This window comes from Anser anser (genome assembly GCF_964211835.1).
Source record: "Anser anser genome assembly, chromosome: 1".
In the NCBI taxonomy this organism is placed as follows: Eukaryota; Metazoa; Chordata; class Aves; order Anseriformes; family Anatidae; genus Anser; species Anser anser.
In genome coordinates, this window is record NC_139720.1 from 7,221,379 (window position 1) to 7,234,640 (window position 13,262).

Consider the following 13,262-nt stretch of genomic DNA (forward strand, 5'->3'; position numbering starts at 1 on the left):
CAGTATCTTCAAAACAGTAGAATCCAATTCAGAGTCTCTGATGTAATATTAGCTCTTCATATGTTGTGATTACAGTGTTTGAGAGTAGATATTTCCTTCTGGAACCCCAAAAGCAGTGATCGCTAACAAAAATACCCAGCATAAGGTAACACCAACTAAGAAACTTGCTCCCAGTTCAACCACCACAGCTCTTATGAGCATCAAGCTCATCTCTTGGTCCTGGTAAAATCTTCCCCTATCTCTTCCCAGTCCAGCCACCAACTATTAAACTATTTACAGAGCAGATGCAGTCAGATGTAGAGAAGGCTCAGAATTTTGACTGAAGATGAACAGTTATGCCGTCATTATGTTTTCAAGATTTCCTTGTGTCGCTGATATCCAGGAAAAAAGAATTCTTAAACAGAACACTGAGATTCCAGCCTTAGAGCCTGACTTCAGAAACTGGGATCATTGGCTTAAACTTAACACAAGCTGTCCCTGTAGAATCTATTTTTAACAAGTGAATGAAAGGGAATAAAAATAAGACTGCATATTTTAATAGACCTAATGCACGTCAGAAATTCTAATCCCTTTAGATTCTCCTTAGCTGCAAATGTGTTCTAATTACACATATGAAAGTAAGCAAAAACATACCTTTTATTGCACCCACAATATTTTGGTCTAGTCCTTTTCGGTTGTCATTGAGCCCTCTTTTCCTTTTGCCATTTGGTAAAGAGTTAGCCAAAGTCTTGTCATCAAAAAATGCACAGACCAGCTTCCTAAAGAGCAGACTTCCTGAGCGAGTATAGTTTGATAATATAGAGTCCAGCTGAGATTTCGGCATGAAGACATCAAAGCCTTCTGCAAGTTGCACTTCTGGCTACCAAAAGAATATGAATGTTTTAATTAAAATAGCATTCAAACACATTATTTTACTTCAATCATGCATCTGGCAAGACTTTACAATCACTTAAATAATCAAACCATGAATTTTCTTCCAGCTATTCAGCACCCCATTCAGTACCTACTTCATTGAAATCAAACCCCATCAGTGAATAAGAACCTTAAAAGGCAAAATCAAATAATCACACTTATGTCTAGCCACCGTAAGAGTTAACAATCACTGACATTATTTCAAGGCGTATAGCTAACAAAAAGAAAAGAGATAGCTTTCAATATTGGATAATATTACAAACCAGAGGATCATCCCGGAGCAATATTCCTATACAAAGCTTTTTGGACGTTTATCTACCCGTTTTATGGACCTGTTTCACTGCCAAATGATGCAGATTAGCATGCTGCGAGGCAGCCAGGCGCTTCCAGGAAGGACAGCGGCAGGGCCAACAGTCCATTCCATGCAGCTTCCCAAGAGGGCTTCTAGTGCAAATACAGCCCGTGCAAAGTAGAGGACGACTTAGAGGTTGTCTCTGTAGCCAGTGCTTGCTGATTAGCTACTTCTCCCTCAGTTTCATATCCCCCAAATGCAGCCTCAGAACAGGATGATGTCATATACATAGATTATTTCAACACAAAACAAAACAAAAGCAAACAAAAAAAAACACCCAACAACCCTCTGTGATAAATCACAGATGATTTATGCTACTTCCAGAAAGGGAGACGGAGGGGATGAAGGAGGAAAAATCATGTTGTATTTCACATGACTCATCTCAAGCACACTTTGGGCCAAAGCAGACAAAGGCCTTTGAGAAGTCCCCTTTCTGAGAGTTTTTTTGCTGCCCCTGTCTGTACAAATCAGAAATTACACGAACAACATTTATAGCATTTTCTTCGATGGCTACCACACAATGCTTACACAAGGTGCCCGTATGGAAAAAACTATATATCTAGAATGAAGATGCATCGTGAAAAGACTATATATTTTAAGATATTATCTGGAACTTGGAAAGGGGTTAAAAAAAAAAAGAAATTAAAATCTGTGGTCATGATGTGAGAAAATAACGTAACATTACAGCCTTGTTCCTAACGACTTGCTCTTTTTTTTTCCTTGCATGAAAATACACTCACCAGCGAGGGTGTATTGTCAAAAATGTTTACAGAACAAGAGCAAATGCCAGCCTGCATCAAATCACCTGCAAACTTCTTGAGTCTAGATAGAAGAAATGGCTGCCAATCGCAGAAGGATTTGGCTGTGTAACTCTTTTCCCATGGATTTTTAAAATCAATATCAAGAGAGTTACAGCAAGCAGTATTTCCAAAGCATACACTATACACAACGTACATTGCGTGATACACACATGAAACTGAAGATCACACACAATGCTTTTGGAAGCCAGGATGAACATTCTTAAAATACGCAGATAGTAATGAAAAAGTCTGAAAAACACATAATATTTTCAGCTTGTTCTGGACAAAAAGTTTTTTGTCAGTGTTACTCTATTTGACAATCTTCTGATGTAGGTGGGTTTTATATTTCACTTCTACAGTTTCTGGTGATGAAGATTTTCATGTGTAAATAAATGTGGGCCAAGTTTACTACTTGGGAAAAATTCTACTTCATGTTAATCAAAAACCGGAATGTAGTTGTCATGGTGATGAAGGTATCCTACCCTATTTTTGCTGCTTTGGTCTTGGGTCTTACAATAGACAATTTAAGATGACCTCGACGATACAAGCAGGCTAGAACAGACAAGTCTTTCTCACTAATACAGCTGTAAAATACAGTTGAAACCTCACCTCTGCATCGCCATAAAGGAGTCAATATTACTTTAGTTTTGACTTCTTTATATTAAATATATTAATTTCTATATAAGTGAAAGAATTTGAAGGAAAAATACTGATTTATTCTTGGTTTCCTTTAGTAGCTAATTGTTTTTCAATCCAAGGCAATCAGTATCTAATTGAACTTTACGGTCATTTTGAATGTGATTTCTCAAAAGGAAAAGCATTTGTTAACAGATAGTGATCCTGGCATAAGAAACCGGTGTGTAAACTACTCCTGTACAATGAAAAAAAGTAAGACTTGAATACCAGTGCTAGAATTAACAGGTAGTGAATTAGAGTTAATCCTAGACATTTCAGTAGGTTGTACTATTTAGATTAGAAATGATTAGATTATAAATGAAATCTTATAACAGTAAAACAAACACAAGAAAATTTATCTATGAGTAACAGATCATTACGTTTAAAAAATGGGTTATCTGATTTGTGGGCCAGATTAAGGGTTGACCTCACCGAGCCAAACACAGACTTTTTCCATCTCCATAAGCAGCAGTATTTCATCTTAGCAAGCCTGAACTAACTGCACTGGTTTGGGTTATGTAGCCCCAGTTTTATATAAATGAAGCTGGGATCTTCATCTGAGATGTCGACAGCAAGCTGAACACGAGCCAGCAGTGTGCCCTGGCAGCCAGGAGGGCCAACAGCACCCTGGGGTGCCTCAGGCACGGCACGGCCAGCTGGGCGAGGGGAGGGATTGTCCTGCTCTGCTCTGCCCTGGGGTGGCCTCACCTCAAGCTGTGTGTGGTTTTGGGCGCCACAGTATTAAAAGGACATAAAACTATTAGAGGGTGTCCAAAGGAAGGCTACAAAGATGGTGCAGGTTCTAGAGGGGAGGACGTATGAGGAGCGGCTGAGGGCCCTGGGTTTGTTCAGCCCAGAGCAGAGCAGGCCGAGGGGAGGCCTCATGGCGGCCTGCAGCTCCCTCACGAGGGGAGCGGAGGGGCAGGCGCTGAGCTCTGCTCTCTGGGGACAGCGACAGGACCCGAGGGAACGGCATGGAGCTGGGACAGGGGAGGGTCAGGCTGGGGGTTAGGGAAAGGTTCTGCACCCAGGGGTGGTCGGGCACTGGGACAGGCTCCCCAGGGCAGTGGGCATGGCACCGAGCCTGCTGGAGTTCAAGAAGTGTTTGGACACCGCTCTCTGACACATGGTCTGATTTTTGGGTGGTCCTGTGTGGAGCCAGGAGTTGGAGTCGATGATCTCTGAGGGTCCCTTCCAACTCAGGATGTTCTATGATTCTATGATCTTCTTAAAGTTCAATAAACGTTGGAAAAATAGCAGTGGCAGCAGTATTTGTGTATGACCCACAACGCATGCAATATTGTAAAGAGAACGCTAATTTATGGTGCCGTGTAAAATGTCTTTCAGTTTCTTTAAGCACTCAGACATGCTGGTTGTGAGCACACTAGAGATGCTTACGACTAAATAGAAAAACATAATACCACCATTCAGTCTGAAAGAAATGACTTTATTTAGCCTTTTCAAAATGTTTAAGGTCACATCTTATTTTCACTGTTAAATATATGTGTTTTCAGAACTCAACTGTTTTCTTTCCAAAGGCAAAACAAAATCAATTTGTTTGTCTTGGGGTTCTGGCTCTGTAAATATATTCAAACAACTGCTGTGGCAAACAGGGGCCAAAGCACGGGAGGGCAGATGAAGATCTGATTTATGAACCACATGCTTTCTGTTCTTTTTTAAGTTCAAATTGGCACCTACAAAGGATTGTGTCCAGCAATGAAACACATTCATAAAGCCAAATTAAATTCCATTGCAAGTACAAAACTGTTTTCAAAACTGTGTTTCAAACTAAAAGAGAGTGCCACAAGCGAAGAAAAATTACAAGCAGAAATCACGTATTGGAGCGAAATTACAAGTCCCTCCCCAAACACATTCCTTCAGACATTATTAAGCATCATACAACAAAACCTTTGAAAAAGCATCAAACTAGTTACTTTATATCACTACACAGACTCTATGGCAAGAGACTGCAATCTAATTAGTGGTGTGGCTTGCATCTATATAACTGAATTATCATGACTACTCTCTTTTATTATTAGTTCCCACTTCCAGAAAGGTAGAACATTATCTGCAGCATTGTTTTCATTTACGCTTATTGATACTGAATTTAATTATGTTTTTCTATCTCACAGTACTTAGGAAATTGGAAACTGCCTTCTCAAAATTAAAAATGTATTAGAGAAATTAATGATCAGTTTACTCATCAGTGAACTGTTCAGACTACATCTGTTTGGTCATTAAACAAAGCCAATCAGCCACCAGATACATGAAATTTCTATCAATGCATACATGTTATGTGAATCACGAAAATATGCTTACTGCAATTTTATATGTGACAAGTACATGTTTTAAAAGCAGCAAATTTGGGCCCCTTTAATCACAGGGACATCATCAACAGTGCCAAGGCCACAGCAGCCACAGCAATGAAGACTAAAGAACCCAATTCAGCAAAGACAGGTATGGACTTTATGGAGGTGAGGAGTCCTCTGAGGTCAGTAGGACCAGCCAGGCATTCAGTGAAGCACATCTAGGCAGGATAAGGGCTGATGTGTGGACTACTTGAATTAATCAACAAATAACAGGGTTGTGAATCTTTATACACAGAGCACTTTCCACAGCTCCTGATCTCATGGTGGCTCTTGGCAACAGGACAGGTAAAGAAAAACAATTTTCCACTGCAAGCTCAGACAACAGGAAGCCTTGAATTCAAGACCAAACTTCATGCTCATGAAAGATGGAAAACAAAAACAAAAAAAAAAAACACCCACAATTTTTAATTAGCACTCTCCATGTTGAACTCCACTGTCTCCATCAAATCTACCCAAGTTTTTCTTGTTTATTCTTGCAAGAAGAGGAAATACATTTCAAGCTGACATGAGTACAGATTCTCCCAAATTAGTGCTTTAAACACATGTGATTCAATGTATTGAAATATAACTTACATCTGATGAAGTTGATTCAAGGATAATTCCAAATCCTGAAACAGGGGTTTCTGAACTTAGGGGGGGTTCAACTGCTTGCAGATTTGATCTTTCAGAGTTTGCTGACAGCTTCTTTTCATTCTCTGCAGTGCTGGTTTTCTTATTCATGGTAATTGGTTCAGCAGTTTTGAGGGGTAGTTTTTTCTTTTTATTTCTCTTTCTTGATATTGTCGACTTTTGCGCACAAATCAGAGGAACAGGAGGCTGCTGTCTGTTTTGAGTTCCAACTGAATGAAAAAAAAGTAATGAATTAAATTTATAGACAAAGAAACATGCATAACCACACAGACACACCATTAAACTACAGGCATACTGAACTCATCTTCTGGATAAATGGTACAGTTTTCAGTGCTGTTTGTGCATGTGGAACAGTTACATTTTATCACCTTTGCATAATTTTCCAATCTGTACAATGGGGATAATGACGCTGAGCTCCACTATGAGGTATTTCCAGACATATTGATGAATAGTTTTAGGAAAATCGGGAATATGTGGCTCTTCCTCCTAGTGTCCACTGGATAGTTAGTGACATAAAGGGCTTAAGCAATGATTAATTTGTATACTCTTGAATGACTGAGAATCTCATTGTCTTTGAGCATCTTTTCTTGATAAAATAACACAAGTGCTAATGCAATTACAGTTATTTTTCTGAATGTAGTCACCAAGTTAATTAGCTCAGCAAGAACATTTCAAGTACCATTATGTCAAGAATGAGTGAAAACACTATTCAATAGTTTAATTTCTAGGAAAAAAAACTAACCCCAAGTTGTATCAGTTTTTTTTTGCTCATACAGAAACTGACAGTTCATGTGTTACTTTTGAAACCCAAGAGACCGTATTTTATAATTATCGATATTTTGCGTTTTCTAGTATCCACTGTCATTTGCACAAATTAAGGCACCAATCCTGAACCCGTATCAACATGAGCCAGTCCTCCGGCAGAACACTATGCAGATACAATGACTTGTATTAATATTTATCAAGATCAAGGGGAAAACCAAAAAAACCTACTAAAGTGCTAGACATCTATGTTTCACCACATGCAAATCAAACTCATTCAAGCTACAAGTGAACTACTAAGGGTTCTCGCCTACAAAACTTGGGGAAAAAACAAACCTTGTGATACTGTTTATTAAATTATTTCTGTGGTATTTAATTTCTAGTAAGGACTTACAGTGCTGTAATTTATAGTTTATCATTTAGACAGAAGGGTGTCTGAATACCAAAAGAAGTTATTACACTTTCACTTAGATATTCACATTTTACATTTTTTCTTTTAGCAACAAAAATACCAAACTTTTTTTTCTCTGAAAAAACATTTTTTCCATGCATACCAGAAACTATGGACTATTCCCTGGTCTTTTCATCAAGAGATTCACTAATTAACAAAGTTTTTATATTGTAAATACATAATAAATACGAAATACTCCTGCTATTGAGGAGCCAGCTCTTCTGGCATAAACACCACAAAAAAATTTTAATCATGCACATAATTTCAATAAAATCAGCACACGTGAGTGAAGAAATCCCTATCCCAGAAAATATTGTAAAACTGGGCCTTCGTGTACTTCTTCGTACATCGATGACTTTTTAAAAATCGTTTTTATTTGCATCAAGTGGTATTACAAAACCTATCTGATCCTCCCCTTAGCTCACTAAAGCACTATATGCTGGGGATACAAGGACTTTAGTCAGCCCTTCACTCCACCCATGTTTCAGGGAATTACTCAACGCTCTCTTTTCTTACAGAGTTGTTATCCAGTTACTGTAAGAAAAACCTCCATGGATCCACTCCCTATCGCTCACAATGGATGGGGAATTCGGCTGAAAAACCTCCAATGTCTCCAACTCCTCATTAGGATTAACACCACCCTTTACAAAGCACAGAGGCTGTACGCTTCATGGCAGCCTTCGATCACCTACCTAACTCCCAGCTGCCAGTCTCGTTATCTTGCTGGCTCTGGTGCTCTTCTAGCTCTGCGCTGTTCTATTTCAGCTCGTAACCTAGCAGAAACTTAGCCCCCAGAGTCCTCCCCAGTGAACAGATTTCTGCTAGTTCAGCTAGTAGAAATAGCTTAGTACAGGAAATGGTAGACCAGTCTGAAGGAGGGTGGAGGCCACAACATGCAGCAGCTAGCTCAGTTTAGCCTACCGCGGAGCTGCAACTTGAAAAATCTTTGAATGAAGTGCTATCCAGTAACTTCAGGTTGCCTTCCAAATTTGTTTTTGTTTTGTTTATTTTTCCCTAAGATTAGTGGACTAGGTAATAACAGGCAAAGTAGCGTTTGGCACCTCTGAACAAATACACACAAACCAGGGTTAGTTGTGGCGTATTAACCCACCTATTCATCTCCCACTAGTAGAGTATCTAACCACACTATTATTTTTGTAGTTCAGCTTCAAAAGATTCTTACAAGTTCACGTCCCATGTTACAGAAAAAGTAAAAATTACATTTCCACAGAGCCTGTGAAAATTTGACTTTGAACAATGTGTCAAAACCAACCAACCAACCAGAAATAAACGGTCCGGGTTGCCCAGGTTTTGCTGAATGTCCAGATAGATCTCTGTCTTAAGAGACTATTTTTCCTAACAAGAAGATGCTAGACATGGACACAGACGTATGGGACCAGTCTTTGTACCTGCTTGAATCTGCATCAATTTCCTCATGGTCTTGAGCTCTTGAAGAATAGCCTGTAGAGTTGACTGGCAATTGCACGTACAGCAGCTTGGTCCAATTGATGAATTCACCATTGGGATTTCTCCTGAAAGAGAGAGGAACGAAATACGTCAGAGGCGATATAACCCCTACAAACCCACACAAACAAAAAATACCAGCAGGAATCTGAAACTATTATCACTAGGCCTGATCGCGAAATTAGATCCAAAGCAAGAGAGCAAATAATTTTCAGCGTGGTCCCTTTTAAGAGGAAGAGGATGCTAAGTTTTATCCAATTACTAGGATGCGCAATTATATACAGTAAAGGATGCAATGTTACATGGGCTGGAGAAGACTGCTCAGAGCGTGAATACAATGCACTCCTCACAGCAGGGCTCTCTATTGTTAGGCTAGTTCATCTTGAATAACAATAGCACCAAACCTCATTATAAACATACTCACTTTATCACACACAAAAAAGCCCATCTCCCAGAGCAGTCTTACAAAGAATGAAGACAGGCTGCGTAATAAAGGTTTATACTGCACATTAAATGAGGGCCTAAGAATTTTTTAAACTGCTTGAATGTTACATGTGATTCTTTACCACACGAAGAACTGAGAATGAAAATAAAATCCTCTATTCAGAGAATGTGACACGCACACACAAAAAAACCCAAACCCAAACAAAATGGAAAAAAGAATAGAAAAAAATCACCAGCAAGAAAAGCTTTCAGATTTGCTCCTCTGTTTGCTAGCGTGGAATTGTTTTCTATGGCATGTTTTCCAGCACTCTGACCTATGAGATGGGTTTTCCATAGTTTCTCCTTGAAGATGAATACAGTAGTTCAACAGATTACCCTTTTCTAGTAATTCTTACTACTGTTTAACTGGATTCACACACTTTTCAAATGCTGTTATTACTGCCTTGCCTTCCAAGAGTTTTGCACCGTAGGTCTTGAATTAGGCTGTAACAGTTCAGAGTTTTCCAGCTTTACCTGAACAGTTACATCCTGTGCTTTAGTTTAAAATAACCGCATCCCTGGCTTTAATATTGCCAATAAAAAATTCAAAATTCAACAAAACACCTAGCAGTGTCTGCTTGCAACCGAGGCCAGATGGAACGCACCTCCCTTCGTCTCAGAATGTGCTCAGCGTCATTTAAATTGATGGCTGTTTTACTGCTCATCAAAGCATGCAAGAGGAGGGATGATCATTTTATGAAGATATATACAAATGGATCTAACAAAAATCATCTCACTTGGTGTCACATATGGTGGACTTCAGAGAGCGTGTTTCCCTTTTTCTTCCATATCCTGACAGTTATCAGGTGCCCTTTTATCATTACTTCGCTAAAGCGAACATAAGCAACTCATTTAATCTTCACTCATAAATCCTTCCATTTTTCATTATTACTTTTGCTTTCCTCTGAAGCCAAACTGGTTTATTAATACCTCTCTAGGTTTGGTTTGCATTCTTTTCATCAGGGCTCCACTGATGTCAGACCCACGCACATCCTCTGGCTTCAATCCTCGTTTTCAACGGCTGAAAATCTGGCCACTGCTAGACCGATCCCACCCTTTCTTAGTTCTTCCAACGTGCCCCTCGTTCCTCAAAACTCCCTTCCCAGGTACTTATTCCTTGTCCCATTCAGTCTGTCAGACCTTATGTGTCATCTATCAGACTTAAGAAAGCTGGTGCTTTTTTCTCCCAGAGCTGAGTTACTTCCAAAGCTAAACTGATGTGTCACTTAAAGGTTGCTCGTGTCTTCTGGGTACCACTCTCCTCTTTTCCTCACATATTTTGATTGTCCCCACTACTGAAAATTCAGTAATCCACGGACAACAAATCCACGGACAACAACTGTTCACACTGCATTAGGATAAATGGAGCATTTTAAGAATCTCTCAGAATCTAATAAACGTGAATGTAATAGTTCCACTGGCTTTTCTTCTTCAAGGTTACAGCTGTAACTATAACAACTTCTAAGAGTAAAAAGCAATCTGGAAAACAGGCTGAGAGCCTCATATTAAAACAAAACCAGATTACTGACTCAGCACAACCCTGCCTAGTTTGAAATCATCCTTCCTTTGTACCCTGTCTATTCACACTGAAAGCTCCTTGGGGCATGGATAGGATTTTATGTTTTCAATGGTCCATAACATGTTTAGCCCATTGTAACAAGTACATAGGGAAAACAAATGTTATCTTTGGCTTTGCAGATTACTCAGAATCCCTGAACTTGGCTCCACCAATATCCTTTCACTTATTTGTTAATGTAGCCTTTTAAAGCAGATGTGAGCTTCACGACTACTTTCAAACTTAACAGCACCAGCATAACTCTGTACTTTTCAGTAAGACAAGCAGGTACTGCAGAAAGGGAGTATCTGTTTCCCAGAAAATCAGGAGATTTTTATTAATAAGAGAAATACATAGTAAGGAAATCCTCGTCATCCCTTCCTGCAGGCTTCTCCGGTGCTCTCTCTCTTCTCTGCTGAGACTAGCAAGTTCCTTAGGATAAGTAAGTTCCTTGGGATAAGGCCCATCCTCCCTCCTCATCAAAATCCCGTACAGCAGGCCTCTGGAAATAATATCTGAAAAGACTACAGTGGGAGACAGGGCTGGTGGCTTTTGTTGTCTTCTTAACAAAGACTCTACATCGTGCTGAATTACAAGTAAAAATTGGACAAAGCAAATTCGATCAGTAAATACCTGTCTGTCTTCCCTGTTGCAATATAATACATCCCTAATGAAAGCGTGCAGGCACTCAGTCTCCTGATGGAAAACCAAAGGGTCTATTTTCCCATTGAGGCATGGGGGATTTACATTATAATCCCCATTAGCATTGATAGAAATTACCCATGTAAATCTACCATAGGTACTGGAAATGGGAAAGAGAGACCACCAATATTTCAAATCAAAGCAGGGTTCTACTGACTCCATACATATTCATGAGGGTTTTTTATTTTATTCCTATCCTCACTCTTCTGATCAGTTACTGTTTTGTAAGAAACATCTTAGAGAGTGTTCTCAGTCATTGTTCCAAGCACTATCTTTATCATTTTTAGAGGACAAAAGCAACCCTTTTCAACTTGTTATAAATCAATTTTTAATTTTAAAAAGAGAACAGACTTTTTATTTTTATGAAGGAGTCTTTAAAGAGCCATCTCCCCTCTCTTTTTGGAAGCTAGCCAGCATGTGAATTTGATACTAGCTTGTATGATTGAGAGAAGACACAAATACATTACACAAACACACTGCTTCCCCTGTGTGCGCTGCGAGTAGCCCAGGACAGCGGTCCTTGCAGCTGGATCTGCTGAGAGTAAATTCAATCGGGGTAAAATTACTGCACAAGTTTGTATTTGAAAAAAACATGCAAGTGAAATCCATTGCAAACAATCTTGGTGTAAACAAACAAAAAAAAAGAAATCCAGCTGCTGCATCGCTACTGGATTTCTTACAGAGCTCCAGAAATGAGACTCAAATATTTTAGCCAGACGCTGAGTTTGTTGATTCTAGTTGGATAGGCATGCTTACCACTGCTTATGGCCCCAAGAGGGGGCCATTAAAATCAAAAATCCACTAAAATCAGTGGGTCACAGATGTCTACCTGACACCCTGACTTGTAGAACTGCCTCCTGAAGTCCAGCTTGGAAAAAATCACTTTGCTTTTCAAGTATGTTGTTCTTCCCTCTGCTGCAGCAACTTCTAGTCTCTCCTTGTTACTCCTTATCTCTCTTTGTCTATCTTTGGCAATACATTTTTTTCCCCACACCTGCCTTCTACACACCAGCATCTATTAAACATCCATTCCAGCCTTCCTTTGAACAACCTTTAGCTTGCAAGTCGATAACCATACTAGTTAGATGGATTCAGATGTCCATTACTTTCAAATCTGAGTAATCCAGGCAGCCTACAATGTGTATCTGCCAGACCCTGGCTTCCCATACAGTATCTAATGGTTGAACCTGATGATATTAGAGGTCTTTTCCAACCTAAATGACTGTATGGTTTGATCTATCCAGTGGACAGAAGCAGTTTCTGGACTCAAACCACCAGCTATATGTGCCTGGACATCTCCCCAGTCATGACCTAAGCCTAAGAGCCCTAAATAATCGTCTTATTTCCTATCCGAGCAGTTTTGTTCATGAATTTAAACACTGTGGTAAGTAAATCCCAAGAAGTAGCATCTCCCTTGATGTACTGCTCAGCGTTACTAGAACCAGCTTTAAAGGACTTTGTCCATCCTTTAAATAACATGTAAAATACTGAACTAGATACTTGGGTTCCCAATGCAAGGGACTGGGGGGAATTAGGGACTTCAGCATAGCTGCCCCAAAGACCTGTGTGCTAGCTGAGTAGAAGCTTCAGAGCTTGCCTGCAGCCCAGAAATGCCTCAGCAGCTCTCTTTTTGCAGAGACGGGGCACCAGAGCCCCAGCAGTGGGACTGCCCAGCAGGATCCCGAACACCCTGCTGCGGGCAGACACCCATCACCTTGCCCTCAGAGAACTGGGCAGGTTGCTTTGCGAAGGTGACCAGAGGAGAGGGCCCACACCCAGCTTTATGTAATAGCCTAGAGATCGCATTCCTTTCTGCAGCAGAGCAGCTGCAAAGGGAGGGGTGGAAGGTGCCTCCACCCAGGCTCCCTTGGTGCACTTCCCCGAGAGATGGGAGATTTGGGCATCCGTCCTACCGAGCTGGGGAGCTCATCTCAGCCCAAGCTGACCGTCTCAGAGACCGCGCTAACCTGTACGACATCACAAATCAGAGAAAAAAAAAAATCTTTCCTCCTGCGAAAAGCTAAAAAGCTGACATTTTCTTGCAGATGGGGCCAAATCCTGTCGACATGGTTTAGCTCACCTGCTGAATCAGACCCCTAAGGGGATA

General features: G+C 40.2%; 1 protein-coding gene across 8 annotated transcripts in view; it reads right to left on the reverse strand.

Annotated features, from left to right (window-relative positions):
* The window catches only part of BEND7 (BEN domain containing 7), a 47,545-nt gene that overhangs the window by 18,676 nt on the left and 15,607 nt on the right, over positions 1–13,262 (reverse strand). For all 8 annotated transcript variants that reach the window (XR_014573487.1, XR_014573488.1, XR_014573489.1 and 5 more), the window contains 3 exons: positions 8,361–8,483; positions 5,682–5,947; positions 634–859 (listed from right to left, as the gene is read on the reverse strand). Coding sequence is in view for 4 of the 8 variants with exons in the window: in XM_083803536.1 (XP_083659662.1) it covers positions 634–859; positions 5,682–5,947; positions 8,361–8,483 (615 nt within the window). In the remaining 4 variants the exon portion in view is untranslated. The remainder of the gene's footprint in view (positions 1–633; positions 860–5,681; positions 5,948–8,360; positions 8,484–13,262) is intronic.